This window comes from Pimephales promelas, chromosome 6 (genome assembly GCF_988280905.1).
Source record: "Pimephales promelas chromosome 6, fPimPro1.hap1.1, whole genome shotgun sequence".
In the NCBI taxonomy this organism is placed as follows: domain Eukaryota; kingdom Metazoa; phylum Chordata; class Actinopteri; order Cypriniformes; family Leuciscidae; genus Pimephales; species Pimephales promelas.
The window spans coordinates 22,157,645-22,184,181 of NC_142774.1; the positions used below are offsets into that span (position 1 = coordinate 22,157,645).

The 26,537-nt window shown below is 47.6% G+C and overlaps 3 protein-coding genes across 3 annotated transcripts; all 3 read left to right on the forward strand.

The window, feature by feature from the left end:
- The first annotated feature begins 6,795 nt into the window (after positions 1-6,795).
- On the forward strand, positions 6,796-18,147 carry LOC120460516 (uncharacterized). Its single transcript, XM_089132815.1, has 3 exons — positions 6,796-7,177; positions 12,035-12,621; positions 15,716-18,147. The coding sequence occupies exons 1-3, from the start codon at positions 6,796-6,798 to the stop codon at positions 17,993-17,995; spliced, it is 3,249 nt and encodes a 1,082-aa protein (XP_088988941.1). The 3' UTR covers positions 17,996-18,147.
- A 271-nt stretch (positions 18,148-18,418) lies between these two features.
- LOC120491097 (uncharacterized) lies at positions 18,419-21,799 on the forward strand. The gene has a single exon (XM_089132261.1). It carries the CDS (start codon positions 18,426-18,428, stop codon positions 21,645-21,647), a length of 3,222 nt encoding a protein of 1,073 aa, XP_088988387.1. The 5' UTR covers positions 18,419-18,425; the 3' UTR covers positions 21,648-21,799.
- Positions 21,800-22,012: 213 nt separating this feature from the next.
- LOC120495510 (uncharacterized) lies at positions 22,013-26,325 on the forward strand. Its single transcript, XM_089132262.1, has one exon. The coding sequence runs from the start codon at positions 22,025-22,027 to the stop codon at positions 25,298-25,300; it is 3,276 nt and encodes a 1,091-aa protein (XP_088988388.1). The 5' UTR covers positions 22,013-22,024; the 3' UTR covers positions 25,301-26,325.
- The last annotated feature ends 212 nt before the right edge of the window (positions 26,326-26,537 follow it).

Below are 26,537 nucleotides of genomic sequence, written 5' to 3' on the forward strand. Positions count from 1 at the left end.
CATGCGTTGCTATGATTGGCTGTACTCATGACATCACTGAGATTGAGTCGCGCGACTGCTCGAGATATCTAGCAGGCTAGATATTTTTCTGAGCTCGGTGACCTGTCTGCGAGGTGTCTGCGAACTGTCTTTGATGCGTTGTTGGCTCTTTCACACTAACGGATTGGCGAGCGTTAATCGTCCGCTAATCGCCCGCGATTTGCACGCGATAACACCCTGACTTGTCGGCGACTCAACGATTTGCAAATCGGGCTTAAATCGGGCTTAAAATCACGTAGTGTGAACTAGGCTTTAGTTGTGTCATGAGTCTGGTTCTTTCTGTCTGTTTTCTTTCCTTTGTCTCCCTCTGCTGGTTAGACCTCATCATTTCTTCTCTTTCCACACGCTTACACTTCCATTTTCTCTTCCTTTCATTACCGTCAGCTGACTCTCATATTCTCATCAACTACACACCTGTTCTCTACCTTCTCCTCATCTCCACGCTACTTCTAGCTCTCTCTTTCGTGTCTGAATTGTCGGATTATTGTTTGACCCTAACGTATGTTGGATCGCTGTTGTTTGACTTCTCTCAGTAATTGTTTCACCAGTCCTGTCCTGTCCTGTCTGGTCCTGCATGTCTGAGACGATCATTGCCTACCGCTGTGCTATACTGCTTCTGTATCACTCTCAGCAGTCGCCGAGGAGAGTTGCTGAGGGTCTACCTGCAATAGCGCTGTACCAGCTCCATAGCTCCCGACCCCTCTGGGTAGCCAGCTGAGGTCCATTATCTCCGTCTGCAGAGCTACTTACTGTTTCCTTCTGTGAAAAGACATTTTCTGTTCATTCAGCCTGTGAGGCGGTGATTTACGCCGGCGAACCGACGGAGTGTCTACCTTTTCTGACCCAATGCGAGGTGGTTTTTTCTCTCCAGCCAGCGACCTACGACAGAGAACGCTCTCGCATCGCCTATGTAATCTCCCTTCTTAAGGGCAGGGCCCGCGAATGGGGAACCGCTGTCTGGAACGCTGAGGGAGAGTGTCTGAGTCATTACTCACGCTTTAGGGAGGAGATGCTGCGTGTCTTTGACCGCTCTGTTCATGGACCCGAGGCCTCCCGTGCACTTTCCTCATTGCGTCAGGGACGACGCACCGTTTCAGATTTCTCCGTGGAGTTTCGAACCCTTGCTACTTCGTGCGGGTGGAATGAGCCGGCTCTGGTGGCTCGTTTTACAGAGGGTCTCAATGCCGAGATAAGGGATGAGGTTCTGGCCCGGGAGGTTCCTACTAGTCTCGATCTTCTGATTGACTCGGCGTTACGGGTGGAGATGCGCTTTGAGCTGCGTCAACGCGCGCGCCACACCAGCAACATACCTTCACCTGTGAGCTTAGTTAACGCTCCGCTGTCTCCTTCTGATTCTGAGCCTATGCAGCTGGGAGGCGCCGGATCATCAACCGTCTCTGCCTCTACTGCGGTTCTGACAAGCACTTTGTTACCGCGTGCCCGGTAAAAGGCAGAGCTCACCAGTCATGAGAGGGAGACTGGTGAGCGCATCCTCTCTAGATCCTCTTCCACGCTCCCGCACGACGCTGCCTGTTAGTCTTCGCTGGACTAGATCTTCTGCCACCTGTTCTGCTCTGATTGACTCTGGGGCGGAGGGAAATTTTATGGACAGGGACTGGGCCCTCGGGCAGGGGATTCCACTTGTCGATCTCCAGGACCCTTTCTCTGTCTTCGCCCTGGATGGCAGTGTTCTTGCCCAGGTTTGCTGTACTACAGCACCGGTGAGTCTCACCGTATCTGGCAACCACACAGAGACAATTTCCTTTTTAATTTTTGATTCCCCTCACACTCCCTTAATTTTAGGCCATCCTTGGCTCAACGAACACAATCCCCAGATTGATTGGTCTAATTTTATACTGTCCTGGGGTCTTTCCTGTCATGTTAAGTGTCTTGTGTCAGCTGTTTCTCCCGTGTCCTCTGTTTCTGTCTTTCAGGAAGATCCGGGGGATTTGACCGGGGTTCCGGAGGAGTACTTCGATCTGCGGGCGGTTTTCAGTCGCTCCCGGGCCGCATCTCTACCTCCCAACCAGCCATACGACTGTAGTATAGAGCTTCTCCCGGGAACCACGCCTCCTCGGGGAAGGCTTTATTCTCTTTCCGCACCAGAGCGCAAGGCTCTGGAGAAATATCTCTCAGAGTCGTTGAACGCGGGTCTTATCGCTCCTTCCACTTCTCCAGCAGGGGCGGGGTTTTTTTTTGTGAAGAAGAAGGATGGTTCGTTGCGTCCTTGCATAGATTACAGAGGTCTGAACGCCATTACCGTTAAGAACAGGTACCCGTTACCTCTCATGTCTTCAGCTTTTGAGATCTTGCAAGGAACGCAGTTCTTCACAAAACTAGACCTCCGTAACGCCTATCATTTGATCCGCATCAAGGAGGGTGACGAGTGGAAGACGGCGTTTAATACCCCTTTGGGGCACTTCGAATATCGCGTCCTTCCGTTCGGTTTGGTCAACGCTCCCGCCGTGTTTCAAGCGCTCATAAATGATGTCCTCAGGGACATGTTAAATCTGTTCGTGTTCGTCTACCTAGACGATATTCTCATTTTCTCTCCTACTCTCCAAGTTCATGTACAGCACGTTAGACAGGTCCTTCAGCGTCTTTTAGAGAACCGTCTTTTTGTTAAAGCCGAGAAGTGCACCTTTCACGCCCCTACGGTTACGTTCCTCGGTTCCGTTATCTCTGCTCAGGGGATTAGTATGGATCCTGTCAAAGTTCGTGCGGTTATTGACTGGCCTATCCCCGAGTCTCTTGTCGCTCTTCAGTGTTTTTTGGGGTTCGCAAACTTTTATCGACGGTTTATCCGGGGTTTTAGTCAGATTGCGGCTCCCCTCACCGCGCTCACGTCGGTTAAGTCACAGTTCTCCTGGACTGTTGCCGCTCAGGCGGCTTTTGAGCGTCTCAAATTTCTCTTTTCTTCCGCTCCTATTCTTATCACTCCAGATGTGGAGAGACAATTCATTGTCGAGGTCGACGCGTCGGAGGTTGGTGTGGGGGCTATCCTCTCTCAACGCTCCCCTGTTGATGAGCGGATCCACCCCTGCGCTTTTTTCTCACATCGTCTTACCCCTGCCGAGCGGAATTATGATGTGGGGAATCGAGAGCTCTTAGCTATTCGTCTTGCTTTGGGGGAGTGGCGTCATTGGCTGGAGGGATCGGCTGTTCCGTTCATAGTTTGGACCGACCATAAGAACCATAAGCTTCCACTCTCCAGGGGTAACCAGGTCATTCTCACGGTAATTGACCGTTTTTCCAAGGCCGCCCATTTCGTCCCGTTGCCTAAACTTCCGTCCGCCAAGGAGACCGCTCAGATCGTTGTTGATCACGTTTTTAGGATCCATGGTCTCCCGGAAAACGTAGTTTCGGATAGGGGACCGCAATTCTCGTCTCTCTTCTGGAAGGAGTTCTGTCGCCTCATTGGCGCTTCGGTCAGCCTCTCCTCTGGGTATCATCCCCAGACGAACGGTCAGGCCGAACGCGCTAATCAGACGAGTGGCCGTCTGTTACGCTGTTTAGCTTTTCGCAATCCCGCGTCCTGGGCGGAACAGCTTTCGTGGGCTGAGTATGCCTATAACTCCGCTCCAGCTTCTGCGACCGGTTTTTCGCCCTTTCAGAGTTGTTTAGGATACCAGCCTCCGCTTTTTCCGTCCTCCGATTTGGAGTCCAAGGTGCCTTCCGCCCTAGCTTTCATCCAGCGCTGTAAACGAACTTGGAGAACGGTTAGAGCTGCTCTCTGTAAGTCACGCTCTGTCACTCTTCGAGCCGCTAATAAGCGTCGGATCAAGAGTCCTCGATATGCTTGTGGTCAGAGGGTTTGGCTTTTGACTGCCAACCTCCCTCTTCAATATCCCTCGCACAAGCTCGCTCCCAAATTCATTGGACCATTCCGCGTTGTTAGGGTCCATAGTCCGGTCTCGGTCAGACTGAGATTGCCAGCCAGCCTGCGTCGGGTCCATCCGGTGTTCCATGTTTCTAATTTAAAGCCCGTTGTTTGCGCCCCTCCGCGTCCTGTCTTGTCTCCGGTCCGTGTCGAGGGTGCTCCCATATACCGTGTCCGCAGATTACTCGACGTTCGCCCCAGGGGGAGGGGTCATCAGTTTTTGGTCGATTGGGAGGGGTATGGTCCTAAGGAGAGATGCTGGATCCCCTCCCGGGACGTCCTGGACCGCTCGCTGATTGACGACTTCTTTCGCGCCCGTCAGTCACCCTCTGGTCCTCACCCACCTTGAGGAGAGGGTACTGTCATGAGTCTGGTTCTTTCTGTCTGTTTTCTTTCCTTTGTCTCCCTCTGCTGGTTAGACCTCATCATTTCTTCTCTTTCCACACGCTTACACTTCCATTTTCTCTTCCTTTCATTACCGTCAGCTGACTCTCATATTCTCATCAACTACACACCTGTTCTCTATCTTCTCCTCATCTCCACGCTACTTCTAGCTCTCTCTTTCGTGTCTGAATTGTCGGATTATTGTTTGACCCTAACGTATGTTGGATCGCTGTTGTTTGACTTCTCTCAGTAATTGTTTCACCAGTCCTGTCCTGTCCTGTCTGGTCCTGCGTGTCTGAGACAATCATTGCCTACCACTGTGCTATACTGCTTCTGTATCACTCTCAGCAGTCGCCGAGGAGAGTTGCTGAGGGTCTACCTGCAAGAGCGCTGTACCAGCTCCATAGCTCCCGACCCCTCTGGGTAGCCAGCTGAGGTCCATTATCTCCGTCTGCAGAGCTACTTACTGTTTCCTTCTGTGAAAAGACATATTTTCTGTTCATTCAGCCTGTGAGGCGGTGATTTATTTCTTATTAAAGTATTGAGTGTTTTCTGCAACTTACTCTGGACTCCTCTGAATCCTTGACAAGTTGTAATTTGCATTCAGACAACAAGCAAGAAAAGTGTTAACTCAAAGACACACCCTTCTGTGTGCAAGACATTTCTATATTCTTAAAACCCTTATTACCTTTTCTTTTACTTCTTTGGGAATGAGACATTATTACCAGTCACCCTGAGACTTTCAAAATCATATCAAACACTCCTAAAAGATTATCACATTCACATTAAAACCATATATATCTTGTGTGAGTTTTATTAACTGAGGGAGAGAGAGAGAAGATGTTAATTCTCAGAGAAAGGGGGTAGGGTGTCAAATGTTAATTTGAAAGCAATGCCATTTGTCTTCAGAGGGCATTGGTGAGATATTTTCTCTTTAATCAGTTTTCCAGTCTTACAAAGCAAAAATACAAAAATAAATACATAAATAAGTATACAAAGAAATGTAAAAAAGTACAAATAAATTAGTATTTATACTTTTATTTCCATATTTATTAGGGCCCGGGCACTAACAGTACGAGGACCCTATTGAAACTGTTAGGGTTATTTTTCTTTTTTCCGCAAAGTAAGCGCCATTTTCGGGGCCGCAACATGCTCAAAAACTCACCAAATTTGGCTCGACAGGAAGTCTGCCATTTTGAATTTGGCGGCCATTTTGGGACGATTTACACACTCCGTACTTTAACGAACTCCTCCTAGTAGTAGAGAGGTTAAGCGACTTTTGACTTCAAGTTATGATGCAAAGGTCCCCTTTGGTATGGAAGTACCTTAGGGCCATAGAAATAAATTTATCCTAAGACACAAGTGAGATCACATTTTGTTTCTTATATACGCACATTTTTTAAAAATGGCTGCCAACCATACTTGAGAGGCCCATATCTTTGCTTCTGTTATAGCTATAATGACAAATTTGGTATCAACGTGTACATTTTTGTGGTCAAGGAGTCCAATAAAGTTGGTTTCATGACTAAAAAACAATAATGTTGTCCTTACCATGACAATTAGAGGTGAAGTGTGCAATTTTTTTTTATCAAAAAACGCATGCCAAACACACATTCTATTCACAACTTAAAGGGATAGCTCACTTTGAAATAATTTTTTGATATGTTTTAGCTTACCTCGAGGGCATTCATTATGTAGGTGTCTTTGTTTCCACAGTATTTTCAATTTTGATATATTTAGGTCAAACCGTTCTTGTCTGTCAGTCATATAATGCAGGTCTATGGGGTCCACCTTAAAGAGCATACACGGAGAAGTCCAAATTAAAATTTGTTTTCTCACGCAGACCGCTCGTTTCGTGTCTTAGGCCATCAATGTGTACTTACATTTATGAGTCATTAAATCATGTTTAATTTGGACTTCTCTGTGCATGCTCTTTGAGGTGGACCCCATAGACCTGCATTATATGACTGACAGACAAGAACGGTTTGACCTAAAAATATCAAAATTGAAAATACTGTGGAAACAAAGACACCTACATTGTGGATGCCCTTGAGGCAAGCTAAAACATATCAAAAATTAATTTCTAAGTGAACTATCCCTTTTATAATTTCTGCTTCGCATGCACCTTTTCAGCGCTGGCGTCGAGCACGGGCATCCAGTCAATTACATCTCAAGGTAACTCAGAACTGTATCACAGCTCTGGAGCCCTGTAAGGCGGTCGACCGGCATCAGACAGGGCAGACCGACTTTTGGCCTGTGGTCAAGCCAAGAAAAGAGTTTGCATATAAACTGTCTAGAGATGAAGGCAGTTGAGAACGCCTTGCGTTTCTTTCTTCCCCTTGAAGAAAAGGGCCACCTTGTCCGCACGGACAACATGTCGGTGGTTTCCTACATAAATCGCCAGGGCGGTCTGAAGTCATGGAACCTTCATGCACTGGCAGAACGCCTCCTTGAATGTGTTCAGTGCAACCTACTCTAGCTGAGAGCAGCGCATGTGCCAGGCCAACAATGTGGGTCCAGACAAGCTTGTCCAGGGACAACGTTCCCCCAGGGAATGGTCTTTCCACTCTCAGACAGTTCAACTGTTGTGGGACACCTTTGTCACAGCTGAATTCGACCTCTTTGCGTCTCAAGACAACGTTCAGTGTCCAATAGGCTTCACAAAGAACAAGGACGTGCTTAGGGAGAATGGCTTCTCTGTGCTTCTAGCAGCACTGTTCTGGCAGAACCAAGTTTGGTTTCCGGAGCTCATGCAGCTTCAGAACTTGGCTCCATGGCCTGTCCCATTGAGGAGAGATCTCCTCTCACAGGCCGGGGTACGATTTGGCAACCACGACCCGAGCTTTGGGCTCTGCATGTGTGGGCCATCAACAGGTACCCATCAGTCTCCCCGACGGAGTGTTAAACACGATTGCGCAAGCTAGAGCGCCCTCTACTAGACAGCTTTATGCTTCCCTGTGATCAGTGTCCTACAAGAGCTTTTGGATAAGGGTAGATCCCCATCCATGCTCAAGGTATATGTGGCGGCTATTGCTGCGCTTGTCAAACATTGGCATGGCCAGTCACTTGGTAGGAACGACCTTGTAGTCCGCTTCCTCAGGGGAGCTAGAAGGATGAACCCTCCTCGACCCCCCTGGTGAACGTGATTTCACCAAGTACCACATGTTCCTGGATCAACATCTTTGTTGGTCCTGGATCAACTTTCCAATCAACCAATCAGATCCGAGGGACAAATTTACAGTTTATGTCAAGTTTAGGCTTAGAACCAGGGTGAAGTACTTAAACATCAATGCTATTCACCTTTCATTACCTTCTGATTTTAGGGAAAATTTATGGGTAGGGTTAGGTTTAGGGGTAGGGATTGGGTAAGGACTACATTTCGGGACAGGAATGTTGATCCAGGATCAACAAAATATGTTGATCCAGGACCATGTCTTACATGGCAAAATCACGGTGACCACCCCCCCTCGGTTCCCATATGGGACCTTTCCTTGGTCCTTGAGGCCATGGAGGGTGCCCCTTTCAAACCTCTACAGTCTGTGGAGCTTGCGTATCTCTCATTGAAAACCGCCTTTCTGGTGGCTATCGCCTCAGTCAAGTGAGTGGGTGACTTACATGCACTTTCTGTTAGCACGTCATGCCTTGAGTTTTGGCCTAATGACTACAAGGTCATCCTCAAACCAAGACATGGTTGTGCTACCATCTGGTTTCGCTTCAGTCGATGAAAACCAAGGAGCATCTCATCGAGCTCTGGCTTATATAGGCATAAGCCACGTCCATTTGCACGGGACGTGACGACTGAGGGCGCCAGCGCCCTAATTGGTGCTTACGTCACGAGCAGTCCCTCGATAGGTTGCAGCAGTTGCTGCGGAGTTGAGGGCTACATTGGGATTGAGTCCCGCGGGACCCAGCGCAAATCTCCCGGGAGCGGGCAGTTTGAACTTTGCTGCGGGCGAGAATGAGCGGCTAAAAAAAAAACTGCGGGATCGGGAAGCCTAGCGACATGATGGAGATGTCAATAAATGATGTGGAAAAGATCCTCAAACGAGGTATTTACACCACAAAACCTAAGCAAGGCAAGTCTTACATTTGGACTACTATTCATCTTCCTGATCAGTGTGTCAGAATAGATGCAGGCCAGGGTAACAAAACAAACAACCCCATGATTCTCTTTAATAATAGAAATACAAATGCGTGTTTTTTCCTGTGGGATAATACACAAAGGGAGAAGACACAAAATCAATGCATCTCTATTATTGTGCGGGAATAAATTCTCCGAGTTTTGCGGGTGCAGGCGGGAGTGGACACATATATTGCGGGAGCGGGCGATAATTGTCAGAAGCGTGATGAAGAAAACAGTCCCGAGCAGGGCTCTACCGCAGAGCAGCCAATAGGTGCGCGAGCTGCCTCGCCTAGGTCTGCTAGATGCAGCAAGTGCATTTAAATTAATACAAATTATAAGGATAATTTTTGCCTTCAGTATTCTCAAAAAGAGGTTTTCCCTCTAAGGTTTTTTTTCCATAGTCAACTATCTAGCTAATTATTAGTTATCTAACATTAAAAACATTTTTCTATTTAACAAGATAGTCGTACGAACCTTAAAGTGTTAACCTGTCACCTCTGACCTTCAACAGCTGTCACAGCTCCTGGTGCAGATGGGATGTGTTGTTGCAGGAACTGATTTGCTATAGGCTACTCCTGACTGGTCGAAATCTCATGCTACTTAGAACAAATGTACAGTAATGTACAGAAGTAGCTGCACGGCTTAAATACAAAATTAAAGTTTTTGAACGAAAAGACAAGTAAAGTCACTCTGATGACACAATTTTTATGTGAAATGTGCATATTTTCCCCCAATTGTCATGGTATGGGTAAAATAATTTTTTTTTAAAAAAACTTGAAACCAATTTCATTGGATTCCTTGACCCCAAAAATGTACACTTTGACACTAAATTTGTCATTATAGCGATAACAGAAGGAAAGATATGGGCTCTAGAGTATTTTTGCCACATTGGCGGCCATTTTTGAAAAAACATATTTATTTCTGATACAAAGTGTGATCACACTTGTGTCTTAGGATAAATTTATTTGTATGACCCTAAGGTACTTCCATACCAAAGGAGACCTTTGCATCATGACTTGAAGTCAAAGGCCTATTTTTTGGGCTTAACCTCCCTACTATAGGGATTTAGTCAGATCGACTTCAAATTTCTGCTGTGCCTTCTAAAGGCATTGATGATGTAAAGTTGTGCTATCTGCGCATTTTTGTCGATGGGCGTGTCTGTGGCATCGACGATTCGCCATGAAACAGGAAGTTGTAGTAACTTGGCTGTAAATGCCCAGATCTGCACGAAATTGTACACATTTGACAAGAGCCCCGCCCTGAACAAATCTACATGCCAACATTCACCTACAGTCATAGCGCCACCTGCTGGCAACAGGAAGTGACTTTTAATGAAGCAGCCCCCTCCGCATGTTTGACCGACAAGTACAAAATTTCTGTGGAACATCTACCATGTCCAGACGCACAGAAAAGTCTCTTGGAGCGATGCCCTAAACTCAACAGGAAGTCGGCCATTTCTAATTTTACCGCCATTTTTGGACGATTTACACACTCCGTACTTTAACTAACTCCTCCTAGGGATTTAGTCGGATCGACTTCAAATTTCGGCTGTGCCTTCTAAAGGCATTGATGATGTAAAGTTGTGCTATCTGCGCATTTTCGTCGATGGGCGTGTCCATGGCGTCGATGATTCGCCATGAAACAGGAAGTTGTAGTAACTTGGCTGTAAATGCCCAGATCTGCACCACATTTTACACATTTGATAAGAGTCCCACCCTGAACAAATCTACATGCCGACATTCACCCACAGTCATAGCGCCTCCCGCTGGCAACAGGAAGTGACCATTTTGAATTTTACGTCAATTTTTGGGTGATTTGGATGCGTAGCAAATTCAGAGCCGAAACCGGCTGAGTTCCAGAATTTGCAACGCGGCCGCCTCACACCCCGACGTGCTACAGGTGTGAGGGCCCGCCCATCGCTGCTTGCAACTTTAATGTATAATTGTATTTTTTCACACATTTATTTATTTATTTATTTATTTATACATTTATTCATTTATTTATTTCCACTTTTATTTATTTCCACATTCATTTATGTATTTATGTTTTTATGTCTACATTTATTTATTTTCACATTTATTTATTTCTACATTTATTTATTTCCACATTTAATTATTTCCACATTTATTTATTCCAACATTTCTTTCTCCGTATGTTAATGAGGGGGGCGTGTTTTAACTCAGACATAAGCAATCAAGCTCAGAGTGGCAGTGCTGAAGCTTTGAGGCCACAGTGACACCTTGTGGTGTTTGACCAAACGAAACGCAAGAGCTGTGCAGGCAATATCACATTTTAAGTCATTCGTATCACCCTAAAGGTAGCCTTTAACTGTAGCCTATGTAGGGTAGGCTATATAGGGTTAACTAACATAGCACATATGAACAGAAACTGTCTTCAACGGGTCTGATAGCAAATACTTGGACAATGGACATGAAAATGCGTGAAAGTATATCCACTATTAATAACATGGGGTGGATAGGGCTGATTGCTTGTGTTTGGCTTGGGTTTATTGTCGATAAGACTCACACACCATCGCAGAACGCGGAGAGAAACCAGTGCACATTTCACTGACTCCTACGCAAGCATATTGATCAGTTTGAAACGCAACTCAGCGGTTTACATTCGCGTTTCCTCATTTTGTATGCATAGGTGACAATTCAAATGTTTAAAACGCAACCCATATAACATGGATGCTGCTCTTAGATAGCTACTGATTAATCACAAGTCATCAATTTTGAATTATTCTTAAATCAAACAAAAGGGGCTCATGTAAACGCAGTGAGCTACATCTCACGCCATGGAGCACAGAAGAATCATATGCCCATTCAAACAGCACCGGTCGTGCCCATGGTCCTGGTGATATTACCCCCTATAATTGATATTATATCTTCCCAAACCTTATTAAATAGGTAGGCTTATAGCTATACATCATCATATATGTCAAGTTCTTAATATTAAATCAATAAACTACTCAGTTATTATAATAATAAGGCACTATGGCTGTTATCAGTAAAATAAAATGAACAAAAGTCAATAAGTCATTAAAAGTAAAAATCTTAATACAGAACGCATGGCGTGGGATGCGAGGCTCACTGCGATTACATGCCCCATTGTTTAATTTAAGAATAATTCATAATTGGTGCCTTGTGATTAATCAGTGTCTAAGAACAGCATCTCGCACACAAAACGCGACTCAATGCGCGGTTTACATTCGCGTTTCCTTACGGGGGCATGGGAAGATGGCGGAGAGAGCGGACGCTCTGTGAATAGCTCAGAGTAGCAAAACCTTTAAAATGGACGGAATGTACTTATAACTTATCAAAACCCTAAGTTATTAAATGTAAAACCGTAGGGAACGTATCCTAATAATTTAGAAATGTGTAAGTAACCCTGTGCACTTCTTGGAGAACGTTATTGTAGACCATAACATGGCTAGCTCTAAAGCTAATGCTAAAATGAAGGCTCTCCAAGCACACGACTACTGTGGTACAGAAAGTATGGAAACGAATATAAAAGGTACCAAAAATAGCCTAACATCGCCTTCCAAACCACCGGCACCACCAAAAAGTCAAAACAAGATGACGTCGTGGCTGCTGGATCCCATGCAGATGACGCATCTAACGCGGCAATCCTGGCTGCTATCGGCACTCTTCAAAACATGATGCAAGATTTCAAAGACGATCTAAAGCAGAACACACTGACCATAGCCAACATCGTGAAAGCGGTAGAGTTTAACTCTGCAGAAATCAAAGATTGTAAGGAACAGTCCCAGAAACTGCACGTCGAGGTGAAACAACTCAAAGAGATGAACACGGAGCTTGGAAAAAGAGCAGCAGAAGTGGAAAAAAGAGCTGTAGAGTTGGAGCGTTATAAAAGAAGATGGAACCTGCAAGTAAATGGTTTAAAGGAGGTAAAAGACGAAAACACTCGACAAATCACCTTTGAGATCATCAGAAAGATTATGCCACACTGGAGGGATAAGATGGACTTCATCCTGGATTCGGTACACTGTCTGGGGCCGAGTAACACCAATCGCCCTCGTCAGATCATCATGCAGTTCACAGGACGACACTTCAGGGACGAACTCTGGCGCATCACCAAACTTCACTCCGTTTGCAAGGATCTCAACATCCGATTCGCAGAGGACCTCACCAAAGAAGACAGAGTGGCACGGAAAGTCGAACAAGCGAGGAAGGCAGGTCTAAAGACAGTGTTTCGGGGTCCCCATGCTTTCATTAATGGCCAAAGAGTCTTGCCATAGACACAACGTTCCACGGTTTTTGAACAAGTGAGTTTGAATGATAACGTGTTCTCAGGGTTTTGCTACTATTACATTTTTCTAATAGGAAACTCTACTGTTGTTTAAGTTCTATTATCCATTAATGATTGTTTGTTATTTTGTTTTTACCTATGTTCACTTTAAAGAGTAACATCTCTTTAATGTCTGTTAATGCAAGGGGTTTAAGAGACATGACAAAGAGAAAAAGTATTTTCTTATTTTGTAAGGGGAAGAAGTCTAATATAATGTATTTTGCAGGAAACTCATTCTTATGTCGATGATATTACCTTCTGGTGTAAACAATGGGGAGATGAAGCTTACTTTAGTCATGGCACTTCAAAGTCAGCAGGTGTCGCCATCCTCCTAAATAACTTCAAAGGTCAAATTGTGTCCCATAAGGCAGATGAGTTTGGTCACTGGCTGATTCTTATCATAAACATTGATGGTCTGAAATTCATCATAGTCAACCTTTATGGCAATAATATTAGAAGAGAAAACCAAAACCTAATTGAACAAATTGGCTTACATTTAGATAATCTTAAATTAACTCACTCAACTGATAACATCATAATTGGAGGTAGTTCAAGATGAATTTTTTGATGAATACCCTCGCAGACACTCTGCTAGCCACCCAAACACCATATTCACAAACTTTTGTGAAAAACATAACTTGGTTGATACTTGGAGACTTTTTAACCCAGGAATATGTAAATACTCATGGTTTAGTTCAAGTCACAGTTTTAAATCCAGAATTGACCATTGGTTAATTACAAATAATTTACTGCTTTATAATATTATCTCTGATATTTCTGCTGCACCACTAACCGATCATAGTGTTATTTTACTACAGATCAAACCCAATGATAACAATATCCACTCACACACTTATTGGAAGTTCAATTCCAGCCTGCTCAAAAATAATGACTACTGCCAGAAAATCAAATTGTTAATTAAAGAAATTGCCAATTCTAAGGAGCTAACAACTGCTACCAAAAAGTGGGAATTCCTAAAATATAAAATACGCCAATTTACCATCTCATTCAGTAAAATAATTAAAAAAGATAGTGAAAAACAAGAAGAAGACATTATTAATCAGTTAAATTTTTATTGCAATAGGCCAAACCCAGCTGAAGGTGATAGACAGAAGATATTAAGCCTCCAGCCTAAACTGGATGAAATTTACAGTCGTAAGGCCCTATATAGGAGCCTTCATTAGATCCAGGGCAAAGTGGATTGAGAAGGGGGAGAAAGGAATTCAGCGTATTTCTGTGGTTTGGAAAAAAGAAGACAGGAAAAAAATAGCATCAAATCCTTGATTGTTGATAATAATGAAGTCACAGATGATAAAATTGATCTCTTCAGAAATCTGGAAATTTTATAGCCAGCTTCATAGCTCTAAATTTTCTAATGTGGACTGTAAAAAATTCTTTCAGGAAATAGCACAATATATTCCCAGAGTAGAGGATGGCTTCAAACAAACATGTGACAATCAAATAACAATTACAGAACTTGATGCAGTAATTGGTCAGCTCTCTCTTAACAAAGCCCCTGGCTCCAATGGTCTCACAGATGACTTTTACAGACATTTTTATGTAGAATTAAGAGACCTACTGCTACAAGTTTTTACTGAAATTTTTGAAACGTGTGCTTCCACCAGAGCCCGTTCTCATCCCAAAGCGCCATATAGGACGCTTTTGCAAAAGCGTAAATATCCAACGCACATGGCACCCTTTAACGTGAAATGAGACGCAGATATATTTGGGCAGATGGCGCCCCCTAGTGGTCTAACCCTTACCCCACACCATACCTAAACTTAACCATTAACCGAAGCGTCTCATTAGACGTTAAAGGGTGCCATGTGCGCTGGATATTTACGCTTTTGCAAAAGCGTCCTATATGGCGCTTTGGGATGAGAACGCGTTGAGAACAATGAGACATGGGGTTATCATCTCAATTCCAAAACCTGGGAAAGATCCCAGAATTATAGATAACAGAAGACCCATTACACTTAGAAATTCAGACTACAAACTTCTAACTTATATCTTCACTCTTCGTCTTCGAAAGGGTATTTCGAATCTTATTGCAGACACACAGTCAGGGTTCTTAAAAGGGAGGTCAATCCATAATAATATAAGACTGGTAATGGACATAATTGAGTATAAAAGCCAAATAGAGGATGATGGTTTCCTTCTCTTTCTAGACTTCTATAAAGCGTTTGACTCTGTGGAACATCCATTTATTCTTTCAGCGCTAGTACACCTTGGTTTTGGAGTCAAGTTCAGAGAATTTGTAGGTGGATTAGCCTATATAAGGCGCTTTTCCACTGCATAGTACGGTACGATTCGGCCCAGTACGCTTCGACTTGGCGCGGAACAGTTCGGCTCGCTTTGCGTTTCCACTGCAGTAGTACCCCTTCAAAGTGTGTGGGACTGATCGTTATTTGCGCGCGCCTCTACTGCCATGACATCATCTTAAAAGCGCCACATTTTCAAACCCACAACACAGGAACAATGGAGACTATCGAGGGGATGGTGTTCCTGATTCTCGGTATGTGGTTGTTTTTAACTGCTAGACGGAAAAATGTGTTTAAAATGAGGCTGATGGCAGCAAAACAAAAATACTGCTAAAAAAGTGTCTCGTGTCTCGTGTTGCAAATCCAATGACGCTAGTAGTGACGCTGGTAGTGACGATTCTGTCTGACCAATCAGTGATCTGCAGTGTTTCACGTCACATTTTAGTACCGGTGCGGTACGCTTGGAACCTCAACAGACCAGGTACCATTTAAAGCGACCTGAAGCGAACCGTACTGCACCGTACCATGTAGTGGAAAAGCACCACAAGTGAGCCGTACCGAACCGAACCGTACCGTACTATGCGGTGGAAAAGCGCCAATAGAGATATTAGTAGCTGTGTTCTATTACCTAGTGGTACCACCCCAAGCTTCAATGTGTACTTGGCACAGACATAATAATCAGCCAACTAGCAGACGACACAACCATATTCTTAAAAGATTCCCAAGGAGGAGAATGCAAGTAACATCGAGCAGTTTAGGACAATCTCCCTCCTCAGTGTTGAATGCAAAACCTTCTTCAAGATTGTTTCCAATCGTCTGATGGGATTTCTCCTTAAGAACACCTACATAGACACCTCGGTGCAGAAAGGAGGAATCCCAGGGGTCCCAGGGTGTATTGAACACACAGGGGTGGTGACTCAGCTGATCAGGGAGGCACGAGAAGGCAAAGGGGACTTGGCAGTGCTGTGGCTGGACCTTGCCAATGCTTACGGTTCGATACCACATAGATTGGTGGAATTGGCCCTGAGCAGATACCACGTCCCAGAGAAGATTCAAAATCTCATCCTGGACTACTACAACAACTTCAGTCTTAGGGTGTCCTCTGGGACTTTAAAATCGGAGTGGCAGCGTCTGGAGAAGGGCATCATTACAGGCTGCACAATCTCTGTGTCTCTGTTCGCACTGGCCATGAATATGCTCGTGAAGTCTGCAGAAGTGGAATGTAGAGGTCCACTGTCCAGAACTGGCACCCGACAACCCCCGATTAGAGCATTTATGGAGGATCTCACGGTCACCACAACCACTGTGCCCGGATGCAGGTGGCTTCTGCGAGGCCTCGAACAGCTCATCACTTGGGCAAGGATGAGCTTCAAGCCCGCGAAATCCAGGTCCTTGGTTTTGAGGAAAGGAAAAGTAGCTGATCAGTTCCGCTTCATGTTGGGGGACACCAGAATTCCATCAGTGTCAGAAAAGCCAGTGAAGAGCCTGGGCAAGCTCTTCACCCACAACCTAAAGGACACCGCTGCACGGAAGGGAACCAGCGATGACTTCGACACATGGCTCTTGGCAGTGGACAAGTCAGGGCTTCCTGGTAGGTTTAAGGCCTGGATCTACCAACATGGCATCCTCCCTCGTCTCCTCTGGCCACTGCTGATATATGAAGTCCCAATTACCACCGTGGAGGGCTTTGAGCGGAAGGTCAGCCGATTTCTGCGCAGGTGGTTGGGCCTGCCACGGAGCCTAAGCAGCATTGCATTCTTTGGCCATAACACCAAGCTACAGCTTCCCTTGAGTAGTCTGGCAGAGGAGTTCAAGGTCACCCAAGCCAGAGAAGTCCTGCTCTACCGAGACTCAGTTGACACCAAGGTCTCTTCAGCAGGGGTAGAGGTCAGAACAGGAAGGAAGTGGCGCGCCCAGGATGCAGTGGAACGGGCGGAGGCAAGGCTGCGGCATAGCACCCTGGTGGGTACGGTGGCAACTGGGCGGGCCGGGTTTGGTAGTAATCCCAAGCCATGCTACAGCAAAGCCAGAGGAAAGGAGAAGCGGAAGCTTATCCAGGAGGAGGTACGAGCCGAGGTGGAGGAAGCTCGCTTCAGCAGAGTGGTGGGCATGTCTAAGCAGGGGGCCTGGACAAAGTGGGAGCAAACAGCTGGCCGTAAGATCACTTGGGCAGAACTTTGGAAGGCGGAACCACACCATTTCAAGTTCTTGGTCCAGTCAGTGTATGATGTCCTTCCTAGCCCTGCCAATCTGTTCACCTGGGGCCTGGTGGACTCACCTGCTTGCCAACTCTGCCAGAAAAGGGGATCATTAGAGCATATCCTCAGCTGCTGCCCGAAAGCCTTGGGAGATGGGCGTTACCGTTGGCGCCATGACCAGATTCTGAAGGCAGTAGCAGACGCCATCTGCATTGGCATTAACATTAGCAAGCAGCACCATCCAACCAAGTCTGCAATTGCCTTTGTTCGAGCAGGAGAGAAGCCGCAGCCCCCTAGAAAGACCCAAGGGGGCGTGCTGGCAAAAGCAAGAGACTGGCACCTCCTGGTGGACCTGGGGACGCAATTGAGGTTCCCAGACACAATTGCAGTCACAACACTACGACCGGATATGGTCTCGATGTCCGCAGCAAGCAAGCAGGTGGTGTTACTTGAACTAACGGTCCCCTGGGAAGAGAGAATGGAGGAAGCCCAGGAAAGAAAGAGGGCCAAGTACGCTGATCTGGTAGCGGAGTGTCGGAGGAATGGGTGGAAAGCCCGCTGTGAGCCGGTTGAAGTGGGCTGTAGGGGCTTCGCTGGCCAGTCTCTACACCGGGTCCTGGGACTCTTAGGGATTTGTGGACTGCACAGGCAAAGAGCCATCAAGAACATTCTGGAAGCCGCTGAAAAGGCAGCACGATGGCTCTGGTTAAGGAGGGGGGACGCGTGGCATAGAGCGCTACCTGGACACAAGTCGGGGCTTGATCACCCCCGGCTGGGTCGCCCGGGTGAGGGTGTCTGATGTAAGACCCGAAACACCCTATGACCCCGGGAGCATTACTGACGATGTGTCCAGGTTGCACCACAAGGTGTATTCAAATACTAAGCTAGCATGGCATCGCCATTGACTTCCAGGAAAAGGCTGGATGACGACCTTGAAAGTGTGGTGACAGCTGGAGAGACAGCGGACAGCGCGGAGAGACGGCAACAGGGGCAGGGCAGGTTAGCACCCCAAACTGCAGCTCCCGAGAGGGAGCACCCAAATCACGCTACGGAAAACCCTAAGGAGAAATACCCCCAGGGGCGCCCGAGAGGGGGGGAGAATGAGCGCCCCAAACGGACTGTTTTTCTGGCAACGACTAATGCAAATGGACAATCGACTATGAGTGCAGTCTGCAAATGTGGCAAGGTCTGCAAAAACGCAACTGGTCCAAAAAATACACCAGACCAAGATGGGCTGCCTAAGGAAGCTTGTGACGCAACGCACAGTGCCAGTACCTAGTACAGCACCTGGTGAGACGGAGGAGGAACCAGGCCCGGACACATACCACAGTGCCCAGAGCCTCCAAGCACCACAAGCCACACCCCAAAGCAGACCATCAGAGCGGCGCCGGTTTTTGTGGCCTGCTGCCAACAAAGAGTCAGTGTGGCGACAGTTTGATGAGGATGTTAATGCAGCCCTTGAAGTAACAGCCAAGGGTGGTGTGGACCAGAGGCTCCGAACCATGAGCACGTTCATAATCAGCATCGCTTCAGAAAGGTTTGGCGCCAAGGAACAACGCGCCACCAAGACGTCTACTGCGGCACCAATTCCGAACCGACGAGAGGTCAAGATTTCCCAACACAGACAAGAGCTGAGGACACTCAGGAGACAGTACCGAAAGGCAAGCGAGGATGAGAAGGTAGCCCTGGCAGAACTTAGGGGTGTGGTAAGGAAAAGGCTAATCACCCTTCGGCGGGCTGAGTGGCACAGGAAGAGGGGAAAGGAGAGGGCCCGTAGGCGCAGTGCCTTCATTGCAGATCCATTTGGTTTTACAAGGAAGCTACTGGGAGAGAAACGCAGTGGTCGACTCTCATGTCCGGAGGAGGATATCAACCGTTATGTCCGCAACACCTACAGCGATGGCATGAGGGAGCACGACCTTGGTCACTGTGGAGCCCTTATATGCCCACCTGAGCCGAGCACTCCCTTTAACATCAACGAACCCACCCTAAAAGAAGTCAAAGAGGTTATCAAAGCGGCCAGAACATCGTCAGCACCGGGCCCAAGTGGAGTTCCATACAAGGTCTTCAAACATTGCCCCAGGCTTCTGGAACGTCTTTGGAAGATTCTAAGAACCATCTGGAGAAGAGGGAAAGTACCTCAGCAGTGGAGATATGCAGAAGGCGTGTGGATTCCCAAGGAGGAGAATGCAAGTAACATCGAGCAGTTTAGGACAATCTCCCTCCTCAGTGTTGAATGCAAAACCTTCTTCAAGATTGTTTCCAATCGTCTGATGGGATTTCTCCTTAAGAACACCTACATAGACACCTCGGTGCAGAAAGGAGGAATCCCAGGGGTCCCAGGGTGTATTGAACACACAGGGGTGGTGACTCAGCTGATCAGGGAGGCACGAGAAGGCAAAGGGGACTTGGCAGTGCTGTGGCTGGACCTTGCCAATGCTTACGGTTCGATACCACATAGATTGGTGGAATTGGCCCTGAGCAGATACCACGTCCCAGAGAAGATTCAAAATCTCATCCTGGACTACTACAACAACTTCAGTCTTAGGGTGTCCTCTGGGACTTTAATATCGGAGTGGCAGCGTCTGGAGAAGGGCATCATTACAGGCTGCACAATCTCTGTGTCTCTGTTCGCACTGGCCATGAATATGCTCGTGAAGTCTGCAGAAGTGGAATGTAGAGGTCCACTGTCCAGAACTGGCACCCGACAACCCCCGATTAGAGCATTTATGGACGATCTCACGGTCACCACAACCACTGTGCCCGGATGCAGGTGGCTTCTGCGAGGCCTCGAACAGCTCATCACTTGGGCAAGGATGAGCTTCAAGCCCGCGAAATCCAGGTCCTTGGTTTTGAGGAAAGGAAAAGTAGCTGATCAGTTCCGCTTCATGTTGGGGGACACCAGAATTCCATCAGTGTCAGAAAAGCCAGTGAAGAGCCTGGGCAAGCTCTTCACCCACAACCTAAAGGACACCGCTGCACGGAAGGGAACCAGCGATGACTTCGACACATGGCTCTTGGCAGTGGACAAGTCAGGGCTTCCTGGTAGGTTTAAGGCCTGGATCTACCAACATGGCATCCTCCCTCGTCTCCTCTGGCCACTGCGGATATATGAAGTCCCAATTACCACCGTGGAGGGCTTTGAGCGGAAGGTCAGCCGATTTCTGCGCAGGTGGTTGGGCCTGCCACGGAGCCTAAGCAGCATTGCATTCTTTGGCCATAACACCAAGCTACAGCTTCCCTTGAGTAGTCTGGCAGAGGAGTTCAAGGTCACCCGAGCCAGAGAAGTCCTGCTCTACCGAGACTCAGTTGACACCAAGGTCTCTTCAGCAGGGGTAGAGGTCAGAACAGGAAGGAAGTGGCGCGCCCAGGATGCAGTGGAACGGGCGGAGGCAAGGCTGCGGCATAGCACCCTGGTGGGTACGGTGGCAACTGGGCGGGCCGGGTTTGGTAGTAATCCCAAGCCATGCTACAGCAAAGCCAGAGGAAAGGAGAAGCGGAAGCTTATCCAGGAGGAGGTACGAGCCGAGGTGGAGGAAGCTCGCTTCAGCAGAGTGGTGGGCATGTCTAAGCAGGGGGCCTGGACAAAGTGGGAGCAAACAGCTGGCCGTAAGATCACTTGGGCAGAACTTTGGAAGGCGGAACCACACCATTTCAAGTTCTTGGTCCAGTCAGTGTATGATGTCCTTCCTAGCCCTGCCAATCTGTTCACCTGGGGCCTGGTGGACTCACCTGCTTGCCAACTCTGCCAGAAAAGGGGATCATTAGAGCATATCCTCAGCTGCTGCCCGAAAGCCTTGGGAGATGGGCGTTACCGTTGGCGCCATGACCAGATTCTGAAGGCAGTAGCAGACGCCATCTGCATTGGCATTAACATTAGCAAGCAGCACCATCCAACCAAGTCTGCAATTGCCTTTGTTCGAGCAGGAGAGAAGCCGCAGCCCCCTAGAAAGACCCAAGGGGGCGTGCTGGCAAAAGCAAGAGACTGGCACCTCCTGGTGGACCTGGGGACGCAATTGAGGTTCCCAGACACAATTGCAGTCACAACACTACGACCGGATATGGTCTCGATGTCCGCAGCAAGCAAGCAGGTGGTGTTACTTGAACTAACGGTCCCCTGGGAAGAGAGAATGGAGGAAGCCCAGGAAAGAAAGAGGGCCAAGTACGCTGATCTGGTAGCGGAGTGTCGGAGGAATGGGTGGAAAGCCCGCTGTGAGCCGGTTGAAGTGGGCTGTAGGGGCTTCGCTGGCCAGTCTCTACACCGGGTCCTGGGACTCTTAGGGATTTGTGGACTGCACAGGCAAAGAGCCATCAAGAACATTCTGGAAGCCGCTGAAAAGGCAGCACGATGGCTCTGGTTAAGGAGGGGGGACGCGTGGCATAGAGCGCTACCTGGACACAAGTCGGGGCTTGATCACCCCCGGCTGGGTCGCCCGGGTGAGGGTGTCTGATGTAAGACCCGAAACACCCTATGACCCCGGGAGCATTACTGACGATGTGTCCAGGTTGCACCACAAGGTGTATTCAAATACTAAGCTAGCATGGCATCGCCATTGACTTCCAGGAAAAGGCTGGATGACGACCTTGAAAGTGTGGTGACAGCTGGAGAGACAGCGGACAGCGCGGAGAGACGGCAACAGGGGCAGGGCAGGTTAGCACCCCAAACTGCAGCTCCCGAGAGGGAGCACCCAAATCACGCTACGGAAAACCCTAAGGAGAAATACCCCCAGGGGCGCCCGAGAGGGGGGGAGAATGAGCGCCCCAAACGGACTGTTTTTCTGGCAACGACTAATGCAAATGGACAATCGACTATGAGTGCAGTCTGCAAATGTGGCAAGGTCTGCAAAAACGCAACTGGTCCAAAAAAATACACCAGACCAAGATGGGCTGCCTAAGGAAGCTTGTGACGCAACGCACAGTGCCAGTACCTAGTACAGCACCTGGTGAGACGGAGGAGGAACCAGGCCCGGACACATACCACAGTGCCCAGAGCCTCCAAGCACCACAAGCCACACCCCAAAGCAGACCATCAGAGCGGCGCCGGTTTTTGTGGCCTGCTGCCAACAAAGAGTCAGTGTGGCGACAGTTTGATGAGGATGTTAATGCAGCCCTTGAAGTAACAGCCAAGGGTGGTGTGGACCAGAGGCTCCGAACCATGAGCACGTTCATAATCAGCATCGCTTCAGAAAGGTTTGGCGCCAAGGAACAACGCGCCACCAAGACGTCTACTGCGGCACCAATTCCGAACCGACGAGAGGTCAAGATTTCCCAACACAGACAAGAGCTGAGGACACTCAGGAGACAGTACCGAAAGGCAAGCGAGGATGAGAAGGTAGCCCTGGCAGAACTTAGGGGTGTGGTAAGGAAAAGGCTAATCACCCTTCGGCGGGCTGAGTGGCACAGGAAGAGGGGAAAGGAGAGGGCCCGTAGGCGCAGTGCCTTCATTGCAGATCCATTTGGTTTTACAAGGAAGCTACTGGGAGAGAAACGCAGTGGTCGACTCTCATGTCCGGAGGAGGATATCAACCGTTATGTCCGCAACACCTACAGCGATGGCATGAGGGAGCACGACCTTGGTCACTGTGGAGCCCTTATATGCCCACCTGAGCCGAGCACTCCCTTTAACATCAACGAACCCACCCTAAAAGAAGTCAAAGAGGTTATCAAAGCGGCCAGAACATCGTCAGCACCGGGCCCAAGTGGAGTTCCATACAAGGTCTTCAAACATTGCCCCAGGCTTCTGGAACGTCTTTGGAAGATTCTAAGAACCATCTGGAGAAGAGGGAAAGTACCTCAGCAGTGGAGATATGCAGAAGGCGTGTGGATTCCCAAGGAGGAGAATGCAAGTAACATCGAGCAGTTTAGGACAATCTCCCTCCTCAGTGTTGAATGCAAAACCTTCTTCAAGATTGTTTCCAATCGTCTGATGGGATTTCTCCTTAAGAACACCTACATAGACACCTCGGTGCAGAAAGGAGGAATCCCAGGGGTCCCAGGGTGTATTGAACACACAGGGGTGGTGACTCAGCTGATCAGGGAGGCACGAGAAGGCAAAGGGGACTTGGCAGTGCTGTGGCTGGACCTTGCCAATGCTTACGGTTCGATACCACATAGATTGGTGGAATTGGCCCTGAGCAGATACCACGTCCCAGAGAAGATTCAAAATCTCATCCTGGACTACTACAACAACTTCAGTCTTAGGGTGTCCTCTGGGACTTTAATATCGGAGTGGCAGCGTCTGGAGAAGGGCATCATTACAGGCTGCACAATCTCTGTGTCTCTGTTCGCACTGGCCATGAATATGCTCGTGAAGTCTGCAGAAGTGGAATGTAGAGGTCCACTGTCCAGAACTGGCACCCGACAACCCCCGATTAGAGCATTTATGGACGATCTCACGGTCACCACAACCACTGTGCCCGGATGCAGGTGGCTTCTGCGAGGCCTCGAACAGCTCATCACTTGGGCAAGGATGAGCTTCAAGCCCGCGAAATCCAGGTCCTTGGTTTTGAGGAAAGGAAAAGTAGCTGATCAGTTCCGCTTCATGTTGGGGGACACCAGAATTCCATCAGTGTCAGAAAAGCCAGTGAAGAGCCTGGGCAAGCTCTTCACCCACAACCTAAAGGACACCGCTGCACGGAAGGGAACCAGCGATGACTTCGACACATGGCTCTTGGCAGTGGACAAGTCAGGGCTTCCTGGTAGGTTTAAGGCCTGGATCTACCAACATGGCATCCTCCCTCGTCTCCTCTGGCCACTGCGGATATATGAAGTCCCAATTACCACCGTGGAGGGCTTTGAGCGGAAGGTCAGCCGATTTCTGCGCAGGTGGTTGGGCCTGCCACGGAGCCTAAGCAGCATTGCATTCTTTGGCCATAACACCAAGCTACAGCTTCCCTTGAGTAGTCTGGCAGAGGAGTTCAAGGTCACCCGAGCCAGAGAAGTCCTGCTCTACCGAGACTCAGTTGACACCAAGGTCTCTTCAGCAGGGGTAGAGGTCAGAACAGGAAGGAAGTGGCGCGCCCAGGATGCAGTGGAACGGGCGGAGGCAAGGCTGCGGCATAGCACCCTGGTGGGTACGGTGGCAACTGGGCGGGCCGGGTTTGGTAGTAATCCCAAGTCATGCTACAGCAAAGCCAGAGGAAAGGAGAAGCGGAAGCTTATCCAGGAGGAGGTACGAGCCGAGGTGGAGGAAGCTCGCTTCAGCAAAGTGGTGGGCATGTCTAAGCAGGGGGCCTGGACAAAGTGGGAGCAAACAGCTGGCCGTAAGATCACTTGGGCAGAACTTTGGAAGGCGGAACCACACCATTTCAAGTTCTTGGTCCAGTCAGTGTATGATGTCCTTCCTAGCCCTGCCAATCTGTTCACCTGGGGCCTGGTGGACTCACCTGCTTGCCAACTCTGCCAGAAAAGGGGATCATTAGAGCATATCCTCAGCTGCTGCCCGAAAGCCTTGGGAGATGGGCGTTACCGTTGGCGCCATGACCAGATCCTGAAGGCAGTAGCAGACGCCATCTGCATTGGCATTAACATTAGCAAGCAGCACCATCCAACCAAGTCTGCAATTGCCTTTGTTCGAGCAGGAGAGAAGCCACAGCCCCCTAGAAAGACCCAAGGGGGCGTGCTGGCAACAGCAAGAGACTGGCACCTCCTGGTGGACCTGGGGACGCAATTGAGGTTCCCAGACACAATTGCAGTCACAACACTACGACCGGATATGGTCTTGATGTCCGCAGCAAGCAAGCAGGTGGTGTTACTTGAACTAACGGTCCCTTGGGAAGAGAGAATGGAGGGAGCCCAGGAAAGAAAGAGGGCCAAGTACGCTGATCTGGTAGCGGAGTGTCGGAGGAATGGGTGGAAAGCCCGCTGTGAGCCGGTTGAAGTGGGCTGTAGGGGCTTCGCTGGCCAGTCTCTACACCGGGTCCTGGGACTCTTAGGGATTTGTGGACTGCACAGGCAAAGAGCCATCAAGAACATTCTGGAAGCCGCTGAAAAGGCAGCACGATGGCTCTGGTTAAGGAGGGGGGACGCGTGGCATAGAGCGCTACCTGGACACAAGTCGGGGCTTGATCACCCCCGGCTGGGTCGCCCGGGTGGGGGTGTCTGATGTAAGACCCGAAACACCCTATGACCCCGGGAGCATTACTGACGATGTGTCCAGGTTGCACCACAAGGTGTATTCAAATACAAAGATAGATACCAAATTTCAACAACTATTGCCAAAATTGAAAACTTTTCCAAAGCCTCAGGCCTAACATTAAATTTAAAAAAGTTTGAATTGCTGGCAATACATGACACTGAACTGGAAGACATTTGTAATATTCCTATTAAATCGGAAATTAAATACCTGGGGATTTACCTATCCAAGGACCAAAAACAAAGCCAACTTCTGAATGTAGAAAATAAAATTAAGGAACGTAAATCAAGACTAAATATATGGTTACAGAGGGACATTTCAATTCTAGGATGAATTTACTTAACTAAGATGGAATGTTTATTGAGATGTATTTACCCAGCCTACTCCAATGACATTCCAAACAAATTAATTAAATCTATCAACCAAATCAACCTAAACTTCATTTGGAGAAATAGACCACATTATATGAAGAAAAGCAATATGGTTAAAGACACAAAGGATGGAGGACTAAAAGTTATTGATTTTGACTGCCTTAATGGAACCTTAAAAATAAATTGGTTAAAATCTTGGATCAAACACAACAACTCTTTTTGGTATTGTATTCCAAATAGTTTATTCAAGAAAATAGGAGGATTAGAATTTCTTCTTAGAGTGGACTTTAATGTTGACAAATTACCATATCCTTGTCAGAGTTTCACAGACAAATACTTTTGTATTGGGAAAATGTTGTACGTTCATAACTTCTCACCCCACACATCTGTACTCTGGAACAACAGATATGTTCTGTACCGTAACAGATCTCTGTTCTTTGAAGACTGGTATGAGAGAAATATATGGTCCATAGCTGACTTAATGGATGCCAATGGTAATTTCTTAAATTATGATAAATTTTGCATCAAACATAATTTCCAACCCTTAAAATCAGACTTCACTAAATTACACAGAGCGTTACCCCAACAATTTGTCTTTCTAATAAGAAACACTTTGGCATATTATCCAATACAACCACAATTGGCCCCACTATCAATTCAAGGGATCTCTGTTCTAGATAGAAAATGCACTAACCATTTTATTAGAAATTGTTTTACTGAATACCTTTTCCCTGAAAGGCAAAATAAAAATAATATTATACAAAAATTTGATAAAGCGACAATTACTAAACTAAGAACAATGGCCCTCATTTATCAAAAGTGCGTACACCAAATTT